The sequence below is a fragment of the Calliopsis andreniformis genome, chromosome 9, assembly GCF_051401765.1.
Source record: "Calliopsis andreniformis isolate RMS-2024a chromosome 9, iyCalAndr_principal, whole genome shotgun sequence".
In the NCBI taxonomy this organism is placed as follows: Eukaryota; Metazoa; Arthropoda; class Insecta; order Hymenoptera; family Andrenidae; genus Calliopsis; species Calliopsis andreniformis.
Window position 1 is genome coordinate 9,841,992 of NC_135070.1, and position 22,315 is coordinate 9,864,306.

General features: G+C 42.8%; 1 protein-coding gene across 1 annotated transcript in view; it reads left to right on the plus strand.

Annotated features, from left to right (window-relative positions):
- The first annotated feature begins 3,544 nt into the window (after window positions 1-3,544).
- The window catches only part of Dhc93ab (Dynein heavy chain at 93AB), a 29,813-nt gene continuing 11,042 nt past the window's right edge, over window positions 3,545-22,315 (plus strand). The window contains exons 1-20 of the mRNA XM_076384892.1: window positions 3,545-3,573; window positions 3,672-3,681; window positions 3,829-4,108; window positions 14,108-14,347; window positions 14,411-14,643; window positions 14,814-15,079; window positions 15,314-15,530; window positions 15,618-15,720; window positions 16,028-16,455; window positions 16,534-16,775; window positions 16,834-17,101; window positions 17,349-17,892; window positions 17,963-18,280; window positions 18,711-19,065; window positions 19,374-19,645; window positions 19,730-20,110; window positions 20,546-20,694; window positions 20,926-20,955; window positions 21,350-21,595; window positions 21,679-22,210. Coding sequence (XP_076241007.1) covers window positions 3,545-3,573; window positions 3,672-3,681; window positions 3,829-4,108; window positions 14,108-14,347; window positions 14,411-14,643; window positions 14,814-15,079; window positions 15,314-15,530; window positions 15,618-15,720; window positions 16,028-16,455; window positions 16,534-16,775; window positions 16,834-17,101; window positions 17,349-17,892; window positions 17,963-18,280; window positions 18,711-19,065; window positions 19,374-19,645; window positions 19,730-20,110; window positions 20,546-20,694; window positions 20,926-20,955; window positions 21,350-21,595; window positions 21,679-22,210 — 5,143 coding nt within the window. The remainder of the gene's footprint in view (window positions 3,574-3,671; window positions 3,682-3,828; window positions 4,109-14,107; window positions 14,348-14,410; window positions 14,644-14,813; window positions 15,080-15,313; window positions 15,531-15,617; window positions 15,721-16,027; window positions 16,456-16,533; window positions 16,776-16,833; window positions 17,102-17,348; window positions 17,893-17,962; window positions 18,281-18,710; window positions 19,066-19,373; window positions 19,646-19,729; window positions 20,111-20,545; window positions 20,695-20,925; window positions 20,956-21,349; window positions 21,596-21,678; window positions 22,211-22,315) is intronic.

Consider the following 22,315-nt stretch of genomic DNA (forward strand, 5'->3'; position numbering starts at 1 on the left):
AATATCGACGTTGAAGGTTGAAATTGTCCACAGAGGTCCGTAATACAGAAAATCCTTTAATCTTCGACGATCTATTGTCCCGTACGCGTAGCTGAGAATTAGCGCTCCCTCGTTGCAGGATCGCGGCTGTAGCTGAATTATTACCAGCCGTATCAGAAGCTAGCATGGCTGGCGGCATCGTCATAAAGCGAGGCTCAAAATGTTCCGCTGATAATGCGATTCCATAACGAAATTATTCGGCATAACAGTGAAATCGGAGCAGAAGCGTCACTCAATGAAAGTGAACGACAGGAGGTACCAGGAAGCTCGCAAAACGAGCGCAGATGACAGAGACGACCCTCTCACAATTATTTCGAGCGTGTCATGCAGTCTTGACGAAAAACTTGAAGAAACGAGAAGAAAGACCTCGTGAAGGCTATGAATTATGCATGGGATGGTAAAAACTTTACGACGTGTTTACACAATCTCGCAGAGTAAGATTCCATTAGGCAGATTTTAATTAGGTGTACTTTTTACGGGCTTCTGTGATTTCTGCTTGGTTTCTTTTCTCGCTAGCGAAAAAAATATTTCAGTGATAAGGCAGGACGAATTGACTCAACAATAGATGCTACTGATAATTATTATGAATTCGAGGTTCATAATAGTTAAAGAATTATTATTATTATATAATTACATAATAATTGAGGAAACTGATTGAATTTTAATTTTCCTATCCAAATAAACTTATCTGTCTATTTATTAATTTCCCAAGAAAAGCTTGTGTCAATAGAAAGCAAGAGTAAAATCGTTAGTAAGTGGCGCCCCGACGTCCCCATATAAATTCTCCAGCTGTCAGATCGCGAAGCAGGTGTGGAGTGATCCATTCGAAAAAAGAAAACACGAAGCACATTTGGGGTGAGTACACTGTGAAATGAGCGAATCCTGAGTAAACTTCTCGTGGCTAGAAATTGAACGATCTACCCACGAACTCGACGAACTGTTCACTGTTCTGACGTGGTTTATGGAACGTAAACAGCACAGGAAGAACCGAAACTTTCGTTCCAACGAAAGAGAAAACCACGACCGAGGCTGGCCATCGTCTTCCTTCCGAGTTAGTATTTATTACTGGAGAATCGACGCGAACTTTTCGTTCGATTCAGTCTCCTATTTTTCCCTCGTTGGACGAGGGTCTTACTGAAGGGCGAGAGATCTCCGATAAGAAGGTGTTTGTACGCCGTCACGGAGCAACACCTCGTTGCTAGGAGTTGTTTTGTCGAGACTGTGGCCGCACCCTTCGTGATACACCAATTAGAATTTCAGAATGACAGTAATTAAATGTTGAATGAAGTACATCTGAAGATCTTGCAAGCAACTTCTCCAAGTGGTTTTCTGACTAATTGATGAAGAAAAGTTAGGGGAATATTTATAAAGTATGGAGATTTTGACTGGTGTGCTTCGTTGGGTCGCATTAAGCCTGATTCGCGCTCACAAAATTGTAGTGCCTGTTACTTGAGTCGCGTTAAGCCTGTTTTACAGCCACAGGTTTGTGTTTCTATCTTTTCTAATTCTAAGGTTTCTATTTGCACAGGTGGCTTCAAATATACACTAGCACATAAAATTGTTCTTTAACAATGGTACAATTTTTAAGGAGATTTGATTGACTAGATTTACTAAAGAATTCCGAACGATGGTATAGCTACGAAATTATTATCTAAACTTTTGGTGATTGACTTATTGTTTCAAAAAATTTGTTACAACATACAGGCTGTTTCACAAGAAGTGTCAGAAATTTTAAGTGGTGATTTTGCATATTAAAATAGGACAACAATGGGAGGTTTCGTTTCAGAAGAAAGAATCATTGCAAAAAGTGTGTCTGACTTAAGGCTTATTCTACTGCCTGCGTGCATGGGGACAGTCAGTAGAATAAGCCCCAAGTCAGACACATTTCACGTGTATTTTAAGCGTTTTTTTAACAATTAATCAGGTCGATAGTGAACACGAAATAAGTCTGTCGATCGGTGGTGATGGTTGAGTGTGATTGCTCCCCAAGTTTAAACACTTATAGTTCATGGTCTATACTATTTTTCATAATGAGTAGAATTCATAATTAGGTGCTATTAAAACCAACTCAAAATTATACAAAATCCACACCTATTTAATACCCAACCAATAGCACTAGAGTTTAGCTCCCTCAAGTTCTAGGGTCACCACCATTCACGACGATTCTCAGCATCAAGCAGCATCATCAAACAATCCTTATCACCAAAGAATCTTTAACAACCATCCCCCAAAAACGTAAGAGCCTCTTCCTTTGCAAACATCCCCTCCCCAGCGCATCGCACAACTTCTCTCCCAGTCCCTCCCCAGCGTCTCCCAGTCTCTTACGTCAAAGTCTTTCGCCCAAACCGCGAACCTCCATCAAACTCCACGAGTCCTCCACCCCAGACCGAGGGAGCCGCGTTCCTTGTTTCCCGTTGCAGCTTCGACGTTCTCAGGTGACGAGGAGCGTCGTGACGCGCGATAAGAGGACGTGTCGCGGGGCAAAGTGTTTCTCGAAAAAAAAAAGGTCGCCAGTGTCAAGGGGGAGGCGGCGAGAAGAGAAGCTCGGGCGGGCGAGGGGGTTGGAAAGCTCGCGAGGCGAAGGGGCGACGCGATGGGCGAGAAAGGAAGAGATACGACGTCAGCAGATCGAAGGCTCCGCTGTTCTGTCGTGGCTATGGGTATTGGAAAGCTCGAGGGAGGATGGGGAGGGCCACGGCTGCATGCAACCTCCGAATAATATCCGAATATTGGGGCGGAGCGCGAGGACTGCCGCGCTCGTAAACCCACGCGGATATGAATGCAGATAGCTCAATTTTCCGCGGCAGCCGCGTTAACATCCAAGACGTGACAGTTTTGTCGGCGACGGTTTCGCCACTTTGTTCGTTCACTGGGCCCCTCCTGCGCCTCCTCTCTGCAGGGGTGCTGGCTTGTAACGGGCCGTGGAAACGGGGTGAAAATTATTACTGCCGTTCGAACGTAATCCGCTTGATCCCCGCTGAAAATTACGCGAGACTGCAAAACGGCTATCGGATTTTGATACGCGTTATTGCGCGACTTGGGGCGGATACGGAGATGGTTCTGGTTTATGAGAACGTGATCACGTTTGCTGTTGACGACGCGCCAGCGACGAGCAATCGTTAACGCTGAATGATTGATTATGGTGTAGATAGCTGTCGCGCGTGGGTGGTGTTTGGGAATTAATACTTCAGCTTGTTTCGCGGTTTTAAGGGCGCTGAGGATGAACCTTGCGAATTAGATCTGTTAGGTAGATTTGTGAAGTTAGTGATCTTGTTAGTAGACTTGGGAGGGGTTGGTTAGGTATTTGGGAGTATGTATTAGGGGTTGATTTTGAGAGAGATTGGTTATGATTTAATTTAGCTAATAAGTAGTATATATGTATGGTATTACAGTATTGTTAGTGATATTATTTTGTAATTTTATACTTGAATAAATGACTTCTGGAACAATTTTGCAAATAACTTCTGACATTTTAACTACTTCGATTGGGATTTATTGAATGAATATGGGAGCCATATGGGTCTACATGAAAAGGTCAGACCATGAAAGAGACACATAGGTACAATTCACTTTTGGGCCAAATTTGCTATCATGTCTGAGAGACGTTATTCCAACTCTGCTGGTTAACTTAGTTTTCATCTTGTATTTTAAATATTCCTGATAATATTAATTTTAGTTGACAATATCTTCTGATTAATATTGATTCTGTGTACTTTGTGATTAAATTCTTCGTTGATCACTATTAAAATCTGAATTGTAGAGACATCATCGTGTTAATCAATCTTTCAGAGATCCACTGCCGTGAGATTTTGGCCATCTGTCTTTTTCAACAAACCAAGAAGGATGTCGGATTCCGAGAGTAGCGAAGAAAGTGTCCATGGCTCGGAAAAGTCCGAGACACGGGAAGAAATCGTGGTTCCATTGCCGAATCGGCAGAATGCGAGCAACGACAAGCTCGAAGAATTCGAGAAGCTGCTTCAATCGATGATGGAGTCTCGTTCACCCTCGCAAGAGGCGGAGGATACAGAGGAGAACGAAGCCGAGAGAAAGATAGGTGTGTTTACTTTAGGTTAAATGAGAATTTTCTACAATGAAATTTTTCCACAAGGATGAATGTAATAATATGCTTTCCTCATCGACTTGTATTTTTCAAAACATTTTTATATTTATATGAAAAGTTTACGCTTGGAGTTTTTAAAAGGAAGACAAATGTAATAGAAGCAGTATCATTTTTGGGCAAAAGAGACTCGCGTGGCCCAAGAACAACGTCGTCATCATATCAAGAAACTTTTAGGGTCTAAACCTCTGATCCTTTGATACCACCAGGGACCGAACAAAGCCCTGCCGTCGTTGCAATTACTGTTCCATTTTTCCTCGCGAGAGCTTCCGAGTAAGCTATGAAACGAGAGTGTCCAACTTCCTTCCAGACAAAAAATCCCTGGGATACTCTGGTTTCTGGACCTTTATTATATGTATTTTTTACACGTTTTCCCTATGAGACATGGTCTAGCCAAGCTCCATCTAGAATCTAGAAAGAATTAAGGATCAATTTTTCTAAGCACAATTAGTGAACCAGTAATAGTAATTTTTGATTTACCATGTTGTCGCCTTTAGTCTCAAGATTAAATTAAATACACATTATTATACGTGTAGTTGGAAGATGAGCAATTTGACTGATTAACCATATCCTACTATTTCTTTACTGGATAAAGTATATGGTGTTTGCAGAGAAGTCTGATGATTAAATTCCATAAAAAACGAGGATTACCTCATACCTCACAAATTTCTATCTTCATAAATATGATTAGAAAAGTGCAACCTTATCCCTCCAGTTACTAAACAATGTATTTAATTTTATATACTTTGTAAAATTTTGCACGTTACGTGGATCGTGAATGTTTTTGCAAACTGAAATATGTTGCATAATGAAATGCATAAAGACCCGCAATCCACTCCTAACACAAGCGGTCAAAGGCCACCTCGCCAACCGTCAACAGAACCACCTCATCCATACACCTGTCCAAAAATCGAAGTCCCGCATTCAGCAGCTCCCTTTTTAACATCCCACCCCTTAGAGACATTCGAATGTTCCGGTGCGCTAGCGCGTTAAGACGATGACGACTCTTCACGCGACCCCAGAAAGACACGCGAAACAAGAGAAGAAAGGGAGCGAGGCTCGTCTACCGTGAATCCCTCTCCTCTTTCGCGTCGACAGAGCGGTCGTTGTCGCGCGGGGAGGGCTCGGGATGCAGTTTCGCGGCAGAAACTCAGGTAACCTGTTGAGAGGGGGCGTGGAGTGGGCGAAAATGGAGAGCTTGCTGCAGCTTAACTTGGAGAATTTCCCAGACGCTCGCCAAGGGCATTTCCAGGGAAAGTGGCTGCGCGACGGCGGCAGAGGGGCGTCAGAGGGGCGGTCGTCGGGGGAGAAATATCTCTGGCCTCAGGGATTAAGTTTCGCCGCTGGAAACGTCTCGGCACCGTCTTTTCCTCCGCTCTATTCTTATTCGTCCGCTTTTACGAGGAGGCACGCGGGAACCAGATGCTAACGCGAACTTTAATGATCCTTTCGTGGCTCGGCGGACTCGGGGCCGGAAATTAGCGAGCGGAGAACTTGCTCGCCGGGAGCCCTTCGCTTTGTATTCCTTCCTCGTCGTCGTCGCGAAATCCGCGCGGAGGCAGATGCTGGCCAGAGAAAAAAAGATTTTCTCGAACTGTTCCTCCAGCTCGTTTGCATTCGCTCTTGCCCCTCGCGCGTTTCGTACCTTCGCCCAACTTGCCCCGACGCTTGGCTAGTCGTACGTTGAATCGCTATCGATAATAACCGAGTTTTGAAAATTCTCGACGGCTGACGCTGCGGATTTACGTTCGCCCCGTTCGTTTTTCTTTCTCGTTAATCGACGCGCGCGGAATCGCCGATTTTCGAGGGGGAGCGCGCGGTCTCTCGAGATCGCTCGGAGCGCTCGGACGAAGATTAACTCCATTGGGGGGATAAAAATTATTCCATGGAAGAAGGCCACCGGCGGCGGTCTGGCCCTCTGGTACGCGCATGGAATTAACGATGGTCACGAGAATCGAAGTATTAACGAAACGCGCTCTGTGCCTTGGAGACTCGAACGTGACAGTAGAGTAACGCGTTTTTGGTCAGACGGACAGCGATTATCTTTGGTACATTGCAGGGGTGTCTTAGGATGGCGTTTTTTCATTAATTTTACGTAACTTAGGGACAAATTTCGGTTCGAAATAGAATTCTAATGTCACGTTGGATTATTTAACACTTTGAAATAACTAAATGACCAGCTGGTAGAAGGTCTGATGAGCGATATTTAGCAATCATTATATTAATAACTGTACAACGCTGACTAGAAGAAATGTTAAAGTATAAAGAAAGGCTTCGTTGAATTACGAGAGAATCATTAAATCTATTTCCACTTTCTGTATGAATTATAAGAAAATCTCTAATTGAAATCATTGAAATTATTACTAATTGAATTTATTTCCACGTATCTCCCGTATAAGTTACAAACCCAAGCCGTGAATCATGTTCTTGCTCGGTACTTGATATCGTGCCTCGCGATACCATCAAACCTCGAATCCCTTTTCGAAACCCACCCCGTGTAACGTAGTTACCATACTCACTATTAGTAATGCAAGACAGGGCAGTTTCTCCAGCGAAAGTTCGAAACTACCGAAAGACCTTCGTCGTAAATCATGCGGGGAACCGCGAACGGTGGAGAAAAGTCGTCGTGCAAAAGATAGCCGCGATGAATCACCGTGGCGGTCATGCAAACGCACGAGACTGTCTTGAGCGTGGTTATATCGTAGCGCAGTTAGAAAGGGAGTTCGTTTCGAATGCCCCCGCGATGTCGTGCAAGGGTAATAACTGCTTTAATTACGATGCACCCGCGGAGATTTAGGAGAGCGCGTTAACGAAACCACCGTTTTCCGAGGGAACCGCAGCTGTTGCCAAATTCGCGTCGCGGAGCCCCCGATGGCCAGGGCCCTCCTAAATTTCTCGTCGAATTTCCCGTGGAACCGAAACCTAACCCGTGGTGTCCCGAACGACGCCGTCCGTGTTCCAAATTAAACTCATAAAATGCCCGAAACCGACGTACCCAAGCATCCCGAGCCGCGCGCCCAAGGGCGGCCTTATGAAGCCCCAGCACGCGCGAGACATCTCGAATGGAACTGGAAATTATACGACACGATGTGCCCGTAAATTTCTGTGCGGATTCTCGTTGCCGCATAGCTCCTCCGTTTTAATAACATTCGATTGGTCGCTGGGTAATTAATCCTGAGAATTTGCAGGCTTAAATTGAAGCTGGGACTTGATGGCGTTTAATACGTGCAATTATCGGTACTTTTGGACCTTGTTTTTGAGGGTGATATTGGATTCACAGATGTAACGATTTTTTCTCGTTTCCAGAATTGCGTAGTGATTCAGAATTATAATGGGATAGCGTGTATAATAGATGTTAATTACTATTACAAGTTTTATGTGAGGATGGTCTAACGTAGTGCCTTCATATTATGTAGTTTATTAGATACTCGAATCTTTTCTAAAACTACATGAACAGTATTATTTATTAATTAAATTTCTATTAAGTAGAAACACCTTTTTTTCTTTATTCAATTGTTCAGTCATTTTAAGTCACGCTGTATATGATAGCAAATAGATCTTCCTTAATACTGTTTAAATCTCTAGCAAGTGGAATGAATGTTAAGGTATCAGACTCACTGGTATAATAAAAGTAATAAATTTTCAAGAAAATTAGCAGTGCATTGAGCATGATTCCGCACTCTGGCCGTTTCACACACCGCGAAGGATGAAACTCTGAATTGTAAACGCTCTCGAGGGCGTTGCCTTCCGGTGCTCGTAAGGAAACTCTCACGTAAGGAGGGATGAGATTTTGCTGAAGCAACTTTCGTTCTGTACCTGGCGTCGGGCCAATTCCATCTCGCGGCCGGCTCGTTTTCGGAATTGTACTATTAGATTTACGAAAAACGCCTCGGATGCTTCCAGATATGGGAAAAGTATTTCTTCAGGCGAATCTCCATTGAAAGTCACTTCAATTCCCTGTCTTTCATTTAAGATAAAGACTCTTAAAGAAGAAAGATATCCTTACTTCGTCTCGCACTGTAAACCCTCAATGAACACCCAATTTTAAGAAACTAAGACTACGATTAAAACCCATTGATATTAACACTAGAATTACCAAGTCTGTCAAAATGACTGGTATGATTATTTCTTATACATACTGTGTCCTTTATAAACTTTATTATTTCTCTCAGTTAATGCTAAAATTATATAACTTTTCAGACATTTATAATTGTGGCACATCGTTAAAAATAGATACAGATTAACCACGGTAGTTCTAGTGTTAAATATTTACAAAATTCGTACGATGTTAATTAGAACGTAGAAGCATATAACATACGGAGTGTATGATATAACATAAATAAAATAACACACTTAAAATTGGAAATGTTATCAAAGAAATTAATGCAGCGACTGCAATTACTTACAGTAATAAAAATCTTGTTAAGGCTATTAAATTGACTATAATTAGTCCTGTGAATTAATAATAAAAATATATCACGTGGAGTCTACCAGACTTCGCGTCAATAGTTAAAAGTTAAGTTCTGTTGACGTTAATCTCAAAAGATTGAAAGAAAAATAAAGCTTTCACTGGCTCGTGTCACTCGTGGTATTCATCCACGAACGTACATCCATTTTTTAAGGTTGCGTCTTATTAACAGCCCCCCTCGACGCTTCCCGAGTGGAGTGTCAACATACAATAGCTGGATTATGATAATATCGTGCGTCGGTACGGTCCGTATGCGCTGACATGTTCGCAGAGCGACATCTTGCCACCCTTGTTCGCGAGGAGCACTGAGTTCCCCCTTCGAGAAAACTTTCTGTCGCTCGATCCGCCAGATGCGTTTCTGTTTTTTCGCGAATGCCCTCTCGCCCCTTCGCCTCCGCTACCACTCGATTAGGGTCGAGTTCATAGAGCCAGTTCAACTTTTATTTGTCCTCGGCTCGTTCTCAGAAACGAGCCTTCTGTCGCACCGACCCGTTTCCGGATTACGTGAAACTATATCAACTTCGCGCCACGCACACTGTCCCTCGCCCCTTACGGGACTCTTCTCTTTTTCTGCGACAGGATGAATACACTCTCGAAATGAGGCGGGGGAAGAGACCTATTTTCCTGATGGAGGCTTCAAAAACCGAAAACTTTCAAAGAGATGGATATCTCGGATGGGTCGCACGAGAAACGATCGTTTATCTCGATGCACAGCGGTGGAGATTCGATCGAGGGTGGTTTGGGTGAAAATGACGGATGGTTGGAGGACTTTGGAGTTGACAGGATTATCAATTTTTTGGGAATAGGCGAGTGGGAAGTCATTCTTGTTCGCGGCATCTCTTGTGTGATGTGCAAGTACGCAGGGGTGGGATCGAGTAATGTTTTTAAAGAAAAAAGAGATTTAATTATTTAGAAATTTGCAAAGAGGGAGAATATTGGAGATGTTATTAGAAATCTATATAGAATTTAGGAGATCTCTAGGAATTCTGAGTACATATTCTGGAATAGATAGTTCAATGAAGCTACGTGTTTCCAAGGATTCTAAAATAGTATTTAACGTGGAGAATAAAGAATCTAAATTAACATTAATTCTTTAGTGATGGATTTCGTATCACGTAAGAATTTCTATTTATTCATACATCACCACTGCATGTCCCTCTTGAAACCCTCCAAGTGTCGACAGCATTTATTCTAAATGCTGTTAGCATTGTAAATGTTGCCAACACCCATTAGAGGGTTTCTAGTTAAACTGATTACCCTGTAGGATGCACTATGCAGTAATTCTCTGTACAAAGATCTTCCTAAATAATTTCTCAATAATTGTCAAGTCTCAACTTATCATTTAATTTAAAAAACAGAAGCATTTTAATGACAAAATTCTCACTTCCATTTCCATAGTACCATTGCCAAAGAAAAAGTTCTTTATTCTCAAAAGATTAATCTCTATTATAATCAACTAACTTCTCCTTTTCCCACCCCTCTAATCCTACACCCTCCATTCACCAATTATCAAGTATATTCCCCACAAGTACATCTAGATCGATCGAAAATTCACGAAGACCGCAATTTCACGTATCCATAATCGACTCGTGGCCCAGCCGCCGAAGGGAAATTGGAAAATGCTAATCGGCCCAGGAAATCACGAGCGAGAGCGAAAGTTTCAACAGCGGGCGTCTGTATCGAGGGTTCTCCGACGGGAAACGAGGCGCGCGTGAAAAATGACATCGAGTTCAAAAGCTCCCTAAATAAGAAATCACTTTGGGAGCTGCGCGGCCGCGCATTATTCACGCGGAAAGCTCGAAAGCGAAATAGTCGCGGGCTCGCAGGGCCGCCTCTGCCGATCATCAATTTCCACTGGCAGCTAGCCTTGCCAGACAAAAACGTCGAAACGTCTCGAGGTAGGCAGCTTCCGGTGGACACGATCCGTTTCGGTAGCTCGCGATCATCCACACGGTCCGCTTGCCGCGATAAAGGAACCAGCTTGGATGACGAATGAGGAGGCGCGGGACAAATTTCGTCGAAGGGTAGATAACGTCCGAAATCATTACCCACGACCGTGCAAATTGTTTGGCTGACTGCGAGTTTCTTTTTTCCCTCTTCCTCCCGACGATTTCAATTCGGTGACGGAAGAACTTCGAGGAAAAGTGATTGATGGTGAAATGTCCGCGCGATGGCAAGAAAGGGGTGGTTTTCTAGCGATTTGAGCATGAATTGATTGAGAGGATGCTAGGCATTCTCTCTCGTGACATTTGAGAATGAATTAAGAATGACTTTTGGCGGGAGTGAAGAGTGTATTGGGTGTTTAGATAGCTTAGAAAAAAGGTAGATTTTTGTTTGTAAAATAATTTCTACAGACTGTCTCTTAATTGTTACAGTAGTTACTTTTTCTGACGACTGATGTTCTGACGAATATGTTCGAACTATTTATCGTATAAACGAAACAAGATCAGACATACCTATTCTTATCCACTGTAGTTACTGCCTTAGACATACTTCTAAACGCCATGTGTTCTACACAATTATTACTTTCCTATCGCCATTTCTTAGTGTGCCACGAACACACCGTAACTAAAGGATTGCACGACCTCCCTCCACACAATAAAACTCTCCACACACAACAAACCATGGGAAAGTACGCTATCAGATTCCACGGATACACCCTCGCCGTTTGAAAAATAGTCAAAGGGACCCCCAGCATTTTTTTGATCCGTTTTCCCAAGTGGCAGGCTATCTTTTGCTTCAGAGGAAACAGATCGAGAGAATTCCACGTTCCTCGCGTTTGTCGTCCTCTCGCCGAATCCAATTTGCGCGATGAGCATACACCGAGAAAGGACGAAATTCGTGGCGCGTCGGAGGGGCTAGTGGATGTAATTTGACGCGGCTACGGGTGTACGGAGGGTGCTCTCGCTCCTTTTTTCTTTTTCCTAATTCGACGAAGGGCGAGAGCGGGCGGCCGCGAAATGAAAAGCGCGGCCCCGTCTCCCTTTGTGCGCGACGCGTGCCCCGTCCATTTGCGAGCACGCAACCCTGTATGCATGCTCGAACAGCGGAAAATCTCGAGCCTTTCGAGAAACGGCAGACGGCTAATCTGTCGGGAGAAATTAGTTCTGATGTTTGAGCGGCGCTCTCGAAAAGTCTGAAGCCTCAGCCGCGGGGTCAGACGAATGCCCGAGGGCCACCAGATGTTGCTGCAAGCTGCTCTTCACCCCCTCTTTTTCCGCGTTTTTACGCGGATTTTCGCGTTTTAGCGACTGCTCTTGCTGTGTCCGCCACTTGGAACTTTTGTTCGCCTGTGGGGTTGAATAGCTCGCCGATAGGGATTTTTCCTGCTAACGATCGGTGAGACTTAGGGGTGCTACGGGCTATTGGTTCGAGTAGTTTGATATTATACTCTAGGAGGGATTTTTTAAGAGGATTTTCATCGCTCTTTTTAATTGGTTTTAAGTGTTCTTAGAATTGGGGGTATTTCTTGAGAAATTGAACAGATTTGCATTATAGACTCTCAGTTGATAAGGTATGAGTGTTATAATGAAACTACCGTGGCGAGACATCTCTCCTCCCTGAGAAATGATTTGACAATGTCTGTATATTCTTATTTTGACTACTGTGAGTTCACTTTTACATAATTATGTAATGTATGAACATGATGCAACGACAAATTTAGTGGTAAATGAGCGAAATATTAATAACGTTGCATCAGCTAAGGGTTAAACCCTGACGTGAAATAATGGTTTTAATGATCGAGAAGTACTATGGATCATTTTGCCCTGGCTTATATCCAAAGGCGAGCAGCTGCAGCGACGGACCTTCCTATTTTTACGTCGCCGCAATTTCCACGTTTTTACGGTCGATCGATCGAACTGATCGCTGCTAACTTGTCGCTGGCAAGCAATCAAGCGACACTAGACGTTTCCTAGCAAACAATCGACGATATTCTACGCCTCAGTGGCCAAGAAGCGGAGCTGTTACTTCTGCTGTTCACTTGCATACTAAGGTCTGTTTCGAAGCACTTCGTGGTTAACGATAAGTGTTTAGAAGTTTGCAGAACTTTTGGGTAGAAAATGGTGGTTATTTTTTTTTGGTGGAAAAAGAAGAAAAGTGTGCGAATATATCTGAAGTACTACTGTACTAATTAGTATTTCTTATTTTTGTTCGAATAAGTATTTTTTTTTATAATTGTTAGTTTGCATGAAACACCTCGCTATTTATATGAAAAGATATTTCTAAAAATGCTTTTTGTATTTGTTAAGTATTTGCTGCAGTGAAGTCTAAGTCACACCTCCTCAGCGTCACAATACTGATAGAATATTGGAAAGTAACCGTATTGAAATTGAGTACTGAAAGTTTTAGCAATGAAATTTTCTATAAAGATAACTGTAATTAGAAACAACCTTGGAAGTTCCCAAAATACAAAGAAAACAGTAAAAACCATGAGGGGTCATGACCCTCAAGGTGGGAACTTAGGACATAAATAAATGACTTTGGAAGGCTTTAAAATGGCTTGCTTATTTTCGTGTTAAATGAACGATCATGAAGAAAGACACTATCTATTGCTTGTACTATTGATAACAGAATGCTATAGTTTATTACTACAGGTGCATCGTGAATTTAATCAATTGCATGTAGTCAGAAATGCATGGAACTAATCATAAGTTCCAACTAACATTATCAGTCAAACTAACCAGTAATCTATTAATGTCAGTAATGCAATATATTCTTGGTCGACTGTACAAAGTCACAATATAATTACCAAATAACCTACTCTTACCTTGCAAGCAGTTAACCATTGCCTCCAGAACGACAAAGCAACTTCTGTACTCCAAGAAGACACATCACTCCCTCGAAAATAAAAACTACAAAAATTCACTCACAATGGTCACACAGATTGTCCAAAGCAGCACCACGATTGTCACTGTGCCTTCACTTTCAACGCCAACTTCCACCACAATGCCCAAAGCCTCAACGCCTCGGGCCACACAACAGAGCGTCGATCGCCCCGATCGAAGGGCCGCGACGGGAGACTTCCTGGGTCGCGAAACGCGGACTAATATCGTCGGGCAAAATGGTACCTGCCAGTACACGGAAGGAGGGATCGCGTGCAATGTCAGTCGTCCGCCAGGATATTCCGTGCGTCCCGTGACAATAGGGAGCCAACGAGCAGGCTCACCTCAAAGACACGATCGGCCAATGCCAGAACACGTCGTTCGCGGGTTCAGTCGGTGCCTGGTCTCTTGACCTGCTTGCACGACGGCCACCAAACGATTGGCATTTTTAACCTCCGACCCTTCCCCCTCCCTGTTGCGGCAACCTTTTCGCGCGATTTCTAGGCCATAATAATCGCGTCCTCCTCCGCGTCCCGTCTCGAAGGACACGCGACTCGTCGCGAAGACGAGAACGCCTGTTCCGCGACCTATACGCCTCAGTCGAGAAGCTTCAGACGAACGCGATTTAACATGGGACCTCTTTCACTTTGGTGAACGCAGAGATGACCGCCCCGGATGGACCCGCGGATTTCAGGCTGGAGTACATCGGGGGGTTCGTGCAGAAGTCGCTGAAACTGAAGCCAGAGAAATGGGGCAGGCTGCTGCTCACCGAGGAGTACAGGAACGCTGTGCTCGACTTCCTGGATAATCCTGTGCCCAGGGCGCTTTTCGTTGTTCTGACGCCCAACGCGCAGTTGGTTGCGTCTACGTCGTTTCCTATACCTTGCCAGAGGACTAAGGGTGAGTTGGGTGTCGCTTAGGTTTCGCGGCGAGAAAGGAAGAGTGAATTGAGATCGTCGATAGGGATTTACGCGGTGAAAGTGACTCAGACACCGCTGGCGAAGGAGAAGGATGCCTGCGTTTCGATGCTGATCCTGGGCGATCTGTCTTCTCGTGTCGTTGATCAGTTGGCCACTTTGGTGGATAATGTGTTTGCTCCTCTTTTAAGCAAGCAAGAGAATCATAAAGATCTACCGGATGTTGCGGTTCAGGATATCTGCAGACATGTTCATTCTCTACGTGGAACCTTGTACCAAGTAATAAAGTTCTCTAATCATTCTTCTGTATTTTTTTTTATATTTTATAATCCATTCTTAAAAGATTCAAGAAACAGAATGATACACAGTAACAGATACGTTAGCCACTCAGATGCAAAAATAGTTAACTCCATAAGCGTTTCTTTAGAAAAAATTGTTACATAAAATAGGTAAAAGGCCAAGTGAATGGCAGAACAGTTCTTCCTATGCCAGCGGGGATGGAGAAGGTAACAGAAGTGGAGAAATTGGTCTGTGCAGAAGGCCCTGAAGCTGTCGATCTGTACCTAAAAAGTGCTATCGAGGGTGTCGTGATAAAATGGGCCTACTTAGTCAACGACGTCGTTACTCAGGAATCGAACGCTGCCTTCGACAATGGCCAAAATCCCACCCCTGATGTCGAGCTTGAGTACTGGTCCGCTAGATTAGCAAATTTGAGGTAGAAAACCTTATGGTTTCCACAAATTCGCTCTAATCTCTCGATTTATAATTTTACTCAGATCGTGGATCGATCAATTACAAATTAAATAATTTTTAATTCTCAATCGTTCAAGTCGATAACATAATTTCTGTTTCTATATTCAAAATATGATTCTTTCTACCATGAGCCAAGGGGCTAAGCTTGCTTATAGACACTTTTAAATTTGTTTAATTAGAATACATTTTTCTTTAGATATATTTACGATCAATTGCAAGAGGACCGCGTGAAGAAAATGGCAAGCATTTTAGAGAAAACGAACAGTGCCTACTTTCCCTGCTTCCGAACCCTGTTCGATAACGTGGTGTCCTCGATGGCGGAAGCGAAAGAGATATCACTGTATTTGTCGCCTCTGGGCAAGTGCTTCAAGGCGGTCGAGGAGGTCGATTTCTCCGAGGCTAAGCCATTAATGGCCATGCTGATACACTCGGTCGGATTAGCCTGGTCGAAATCCAGCTACTATCAGAGCTCCTCCAAGGTGATCATTATGCTTCGACAGATTTGCAACCTGTTGATACAGGAGGCGCGACGATTCCTCGACCCATCATCTATCTTCCAAAGCGACGTCGACGAGGCGTTGCAGCGCGTTCAAATATCGCGAGGTGAGGATCTTGAACAGCTGTTGTATGTACATAGAATATTTAATTCGATACAGAAGTACACAAGTAGTTTATGATTTCAAATACACCTTCTAATATTTCAAGAACTTATGATAAGTGAGAATAAAAAGAATTCACCTTTTTATTTAGTTTCCAATATTTCTAATTTATTCAATATTTTCCATAATAATATACCTGAAAAATTCTGTATTTATTTTTCTCAATTTTTGACTGATATGTTTGATCATCGTGATTCGATTTTAAAAGAAAGATTACGGTAGTAAAAATTAATATTTTAATTTTACTGTAGATATTTTAGAAGAGTTCAAACGTCAATTCGAACTCAGGAAAGATATGCCAGCAATGAAACCAAACGCACCGCCGTGGACCTTTAATTCCAGCGTGGTATTTGCTCGTTTGAATGCCTTCTTGAAGCGACTGAGCGATATTGACTGGCTTTTTAATACCGTCATGGAATTTTCAAAGCTAGAGAAGATCGAGGTTGGCGGCATCCTCGGTCGGTCTCTCAGCACCAGGATCATCAACGTCTACAAAGAGTTTCAGCAACTGTTTGTGTCGTTCACGGTAAGAGCCAACGACGCTCTCGAACCTGACGATCAATCTTTCGCCGCAGACTGTGCCAAATTCAATGAATCCATCACTGATCTCGATAGCAAACTGGCAGCCATTCTCTGTCAGGCCTTTGACGATTGCGGGAATCTGGAGAGTGTCTTTAAGGTACACAGTTCCAAAATTATTAGCTGGCGGTCTCAGAATTTCGATCCAATAAGGCGTATCTCAATCTCCTGATTTCAGCTGATAAATATCGCTGGAACGGTGCTCGACAGGCCAGTGATAAGCAAGCAATTCACGGACCGTTACTCAAGGATTCTGGAGCTGCTGAATGTCGAGCTGACAGTCGTCGAAGTACTGTTCAATCGTGGCACCAGGGGTGCTTTAATTAATCTTCCGCCTCTGACCGCAGACCTGACGTTCGTCAGCATGCTTAGGCAACGAATCGATCTGCCTGTTCAATCCTTCAGGGCTATTCAACATCCGTGAGTGGCTTTACAGTGGTTTAAACATAAATGTGCTAATGGCTCCTTACAATTTCAGCATAGTGAATAGTGAAGAGGGACGGAATATAGACCGACGATACGAAAGACTGATCAGGATTTTCACCGACAAAGAAAGCGATTTATTTACAGAATGGGCGCTGACAGTTCCAAACACGGTCGATACTGGCTTGAACCGCAATATTTTAGCTAGAGATAAAGATTCCGTGTTATTACTAAATTTCGATCCTCAACTTCTGGCTGTTCTGAGAGAAGTGAATTACTTAAAACAAATGTCGAGATCTGATATTCCTGAGGAGGCTATAAAGGTAGGCAGGTGCTTACATTTAGAGCAAATTTACTTTATAATTATATTCTTCTTTAAATTTCAATTTCTATTATAATCGATCTTTGGTCAATTTGTACATACCTACTATATTCCATTGGTGACATTGCAACTAACATGGAAATGAAAGTGTTGCTCTAGAACAGTAAAGTGTATTGAATGATACATCTATATTGTAATACTCAATCAATATTATTAATTATGTTTATGTTTTGTCGTCAATTGTTCAGGTCTCAGAGAATATGGAAACCTTTCGAAGATTCCGCACCATGCTAGGTGCCACGGTGGATTCGTACAACAATATCTGCAGGACAACCAAACGAGTCGAGTTCCAATTGATCGAGATGGAGATAACCAAGATTGATTCCCTGGTGTCTCGAGGAGAGACAGAGCTATGCTGGAAGTCAGACGGCGTTTTGGAGTACATCGAAGAGCTAGGCGAGCTGGTGGAAGGGCTTTGGAGGCGAATAAAATCCGCCCAGATGAACGTCGAGAAGATCAAAGCCATTTTGGAGCCCTGGACGAGGACTCCTCTCATTGAAAGGAAGGACCGTCGCAAGGATGCTTTATTGTCCTTCGACGAGCGATCGGAGAAAGTATCGAAACGTTACAGCGAGATCGAGAAAGCCGCTGAACAGATTCAGTCGTTGCTAGATGAGAATAGGGAGCTCTTTCGAGTCTCCGAAGATATCGAAGAACCTTGGCTGAGATACGTGACCTACGTCGATGGAATCGCGTTGGAATCCCTTCGAAGGGCCGTGGGATGTTCCCTAGGTTAATACTATCAACGTTCTCCTTGATCTGCCCACGTGAATTTTCTCACTTATTTTTTCCGTCATGTCAGGCTACTTGGTCGAGAACATGGACTCGGTCGGGCGAAACGAACCACTTTTAGAAGCAAAATTGGAACTCAGAGAGCCAGATCTTTACTACGTCCCCTCGTTAGAACCGGACGATCCCGATGGACTCGATCAGTTGATCCTCCTTCTCCTAAATGACATCATTGGAATGGCTGCGCTGATGCCGAGGCTGAAAAAGGATTCTGTGGGATATACTGAAGAACTTGAAGACGATTCAGACATAAAAGGGATGAAGAATGAAATTTTGAGTAACGTGGCAACTGCAATCGAAGATGCCACGGAGTTTTGTAGCAATTTTGAAGGTATTTCCTTTCATTATTTATATAGATGCTCTACATTAATCTATGTTTTGACGTGAATTAATATAGTAAGTTTTACACTCATGTGAGTAATACTTCAAATCCTTTCATATCCACTGTACTATTTTTTCACACACGAATTCCATCTCACAATCAATCAATAGATCAACAAAAACAGGTGAACAAAAACAGATCAACACAATCTTATCTTTGTTATAGATTCTTTTTTAAATAGTAACTACATTACTTGTATGACGATAAATGCAATCGATTTTAGTTCTCCATATAACAGAAAGCTGTCTAACAATAAGTGTCCCTTTCCCCCAAAGAAACATTCACTATTGTTCCAACGTTGTGCTTTTACTCAGCTTTATTCACAGTCCACATTCGTCTTTGTGATTGTCCCTGATCCTTTGTCATTTTATTTTATCAGGATACGCCTATCTCTGGTTGGACGACAGAGACATGGTGATGCAACAGTTCCTCGAGTATAGTCGGCAATTGACGATGGAGGAAATGGAGATGGTGGCCGTCCAGGATCCCAAGGGGCCGGCACGGTCACCGCCGAAAATGGAGCAATTCCGCGAGCAAATCGACCTTTACGAGGGCCTCTATCTCGAGATCGAGGAAATGGAACCGTCGAAAGTGTTTTGCGGCTGGTTCAGGGTAGACCTGAGACCCTTCAGACAGTCGGTGCTGAACATGGTCTGCAAATGGTCGAGCATGTTCAAAAGACATCTGGTCGATCGCGTTACCAGCAGCCTCTCGGATTTGGGATCGTTTATAAGGTCTTCTATCTCGTACGATTGTCCCCTGTCGCTTGATAAAATTCGATGGTTTTTATTCCGAGAAGTAATCGAATACTAAGAGGACACACTCGAGAATATACTTCGGTTTTCTTGATAACTGTAATGCCTATTACAAATTCACGGTCGACGGGGCTTGCTATTTTCAAGTTGTGAACGGTATCAAAGTGCTTCGACAAAGTTAGGAGTCAGATGGGGCACCCTTATCTCTGAATAATATTGTAGGAAGATTAAGCCCACTAACAGCTAACGTTGTTCTCGTAGATATATCGATGTTATCAATTTAACAGGCGGGCGGACGAAGGTTTACTGCAACCCATTCAACCTGGGGACTACATTGGCCTCGTCAGCGTGATGGGGTACCTTTTGCAAGTGAAAGAGAGACAACCAACGACGGACGAGATGTTTCAGCCGCTGGAGGAGACGATCGAGCTGCTGAAGTTTTACGACCAGGATATCCCTGAGGAGGTGAACGTACTGCTTCAAGAATTACCAGAACAATGGGCCAACACGAAGAAATTGGCACTCATGGTGAAACAGCAAGTAGCTCCTTTGCAGGCAGGTGTGTGAAGAATTATTATTTACAGAAAACTAGGAGACACAAAGTTCAATTGTTCAATTGCAAATTTGAATGTCCCGACGACAGGAGAAGTGTCTAGAATAAGGGGACGAATATCCGCGTTCGACACGACTATAACCCACTATCGAGAGGCTTTCAGACGCTACAGCTTCTTCAAGTACGAGTGCCAGAATCCATACGAACTCTTGGACGAAGGTCACAAGGAGATCCTCATGTTGGAGAGGCAGATGAAGGACATACAAGAATCTGCGTCGCTGTTCGAGGTGATGGTACCAGAGTTCAAGGTGCTGAGACAGTGCAGAAGAGAGCTGAAGATGCTTAAGCAGCTGTGGGACTATGTGAATATTGTTAGGAGTAACATCGAGGGCTGGAAGACGACCCCCTGGAGAAAAATAGATGTGGAGAATATGGACATCGAGTGCAAGAAGTTCGCTAAAGAGATTCGGGGTTGGTAAACGAAGAATACTGACCCTTGGACGGCGATGCCTGGCTCATTTTTTATTCATAAGATCCTTCCTTCTGCACGAACTTCGGAATAAGTTTGTTTTGTTGAGTGATTGTGTTTTCGATCCATTTCTATTTTGAAAGTTTACGCAATCGGTACAGCACTTTTTCGTTTTAAGTAAGCACATTCATTTTCCTCGCGTTCAAGTTTAGTAAGAGGAATAAAGTCGTTACTAAAAATCAGTTACGAGATTATGGGAAGAAAAGATTTAACAGAAAGGACTTTATAGGAAAAAAGACTTAGAAGAATAATCCATTTTATTAAAGGAAGAATATTCACTTGGAAGTCTGAATTCAAAATGACCCAGATATCGCCATATGTGAACTAGAATAAATATTCAATTATGAAACAATTTAAAAATTCGTTGGAATAATTAGCACTGGACAAGGAAATGAGATCGTGGGATACCTATGTATCGCTAGAGGCGACCGTGAAAAATATGCTGACGTCTCTGAGAGCTGTTGGAGAACTTCAGAATCCTGCCATTCGAGAAAGACACTGGAGGCAGTTGATGAACAGCACTAAGGTACCAGCATGGTTCAAAGAACGGTGAAACCAATTTAGGAGTGCAAATATATATCTGAAGTCCCCATTTTATTCGGAATAAATTTTCGTAACTATTTTTGATACCATTGTACAGAAACATTTTTTTAATGGTAAAGTGTCGAAATCAGAGTTCGAAAAATGTGGAAATTTGTACTCACAGAAATATTAGAATTAGTTGCACCGCTGTATATATACGCTATCGGTGTTACAGAAACTGGGCGACATGACTCCAGAAATGACCGTAAGTCCACTGTAAATACGCGCACGATAACATTTATATTATACTAAAATTTATTTATTCCACTTACTTAATATCTTCAACTATCATCGACAAATTTTTTTGCATCATAAAATACGTTCATTTAGGTACTTTAGATAATTGTTAGTGAGCATGTCAGTGAAGCATGCTGCACATTTTGTAAAATACTTTAGTCACAGTACCAAACATCGTTATCTTACATTACACACTTCACTGTACCCATTTCGTTCAATAAATTCGTTTCAAATCAAAACATTTCATTCGTTTCATTTGCCTTGCTTCATCCTTGCATTTCTGTCTCTACGTTCGTGGTCAAGCTTCATTTCGTGCTATGAAAACGCTCGAGAGTCGATCAGCAAAGATACCATGCACTTAGGTGCGATTCGTAATGGATGAGTCAACCACTCTGGCGGATCTGCTGGAGCTAAACCTCCACGATTGCGAGGAAGAAGTGAAGAATATTGTAGACAAGGCTGTGAAAGAGATGTCAATGGAGAGGTACATGAGAGAATTAAATGCCACGTGGTCGAAAATGGAGTTCGAAAAGGAAATCCACGCGAGAACTGGTGCAACTCTAATAAGAGCTAGCGAAGAACTAATTGAAACCTTGGAGGAGAATCAGGTACTCAAAATAAAAATTCTTTTCAATTGGAAACTCGATTAAACACTTAAATTGGGTTTATCAAATTTGTCTTTTTTTCATAGGTACAATTACAAAATCTCATCACTTCAAAATTCATCGCTCACTTTCTGGAAGAAGTGTCTAGCTGGCAGAAGAAATTGAGTATCGCTGATCAAGTAACCACAGTCTGGTTCGAGGTGCAAAGGACGTGGATGCACCTGGAAAGCATCTTTACATCCTCAGAGGATATAAGAAGACAGTTGCCAGTAGATGCAGAGAGATTCGATCGAATCGATAAAGAATTCAAGCAAATGACAGAGGAGATGGCGAAGACGTTGAACGTCGTCGAAGCAACGAATAGAGAGGGTCTAGTGTCTGCTCTAGACATCTTGCAAAAGGAATTGGTGCTCTGCGAAAAAGCTCTGGCTGAATACTTGGAGACGAAGCGTCTTGCGTTTCCTAGGTTCTACTTCGTCTCTTCCAGCGATTTATTAGATATTCTGTCGAATGGGAACCAACCTGAGGTTGTAGCCAAGCATTTGACGAAACTGTTCGACTCTATGGCACGTCTCAAGTTCGAAGACGTGGGTGAGAGTTCGTCTAGAGGAGTATCAGGTAAGTTATAAAAGAACTGTGGTAGCAGTCTTCTTTTAAATCTTCTCCTCCTTGTTGTCAACATTATATATCCAAAGTATCTCAAGAAAACTTAATCTCGAATAA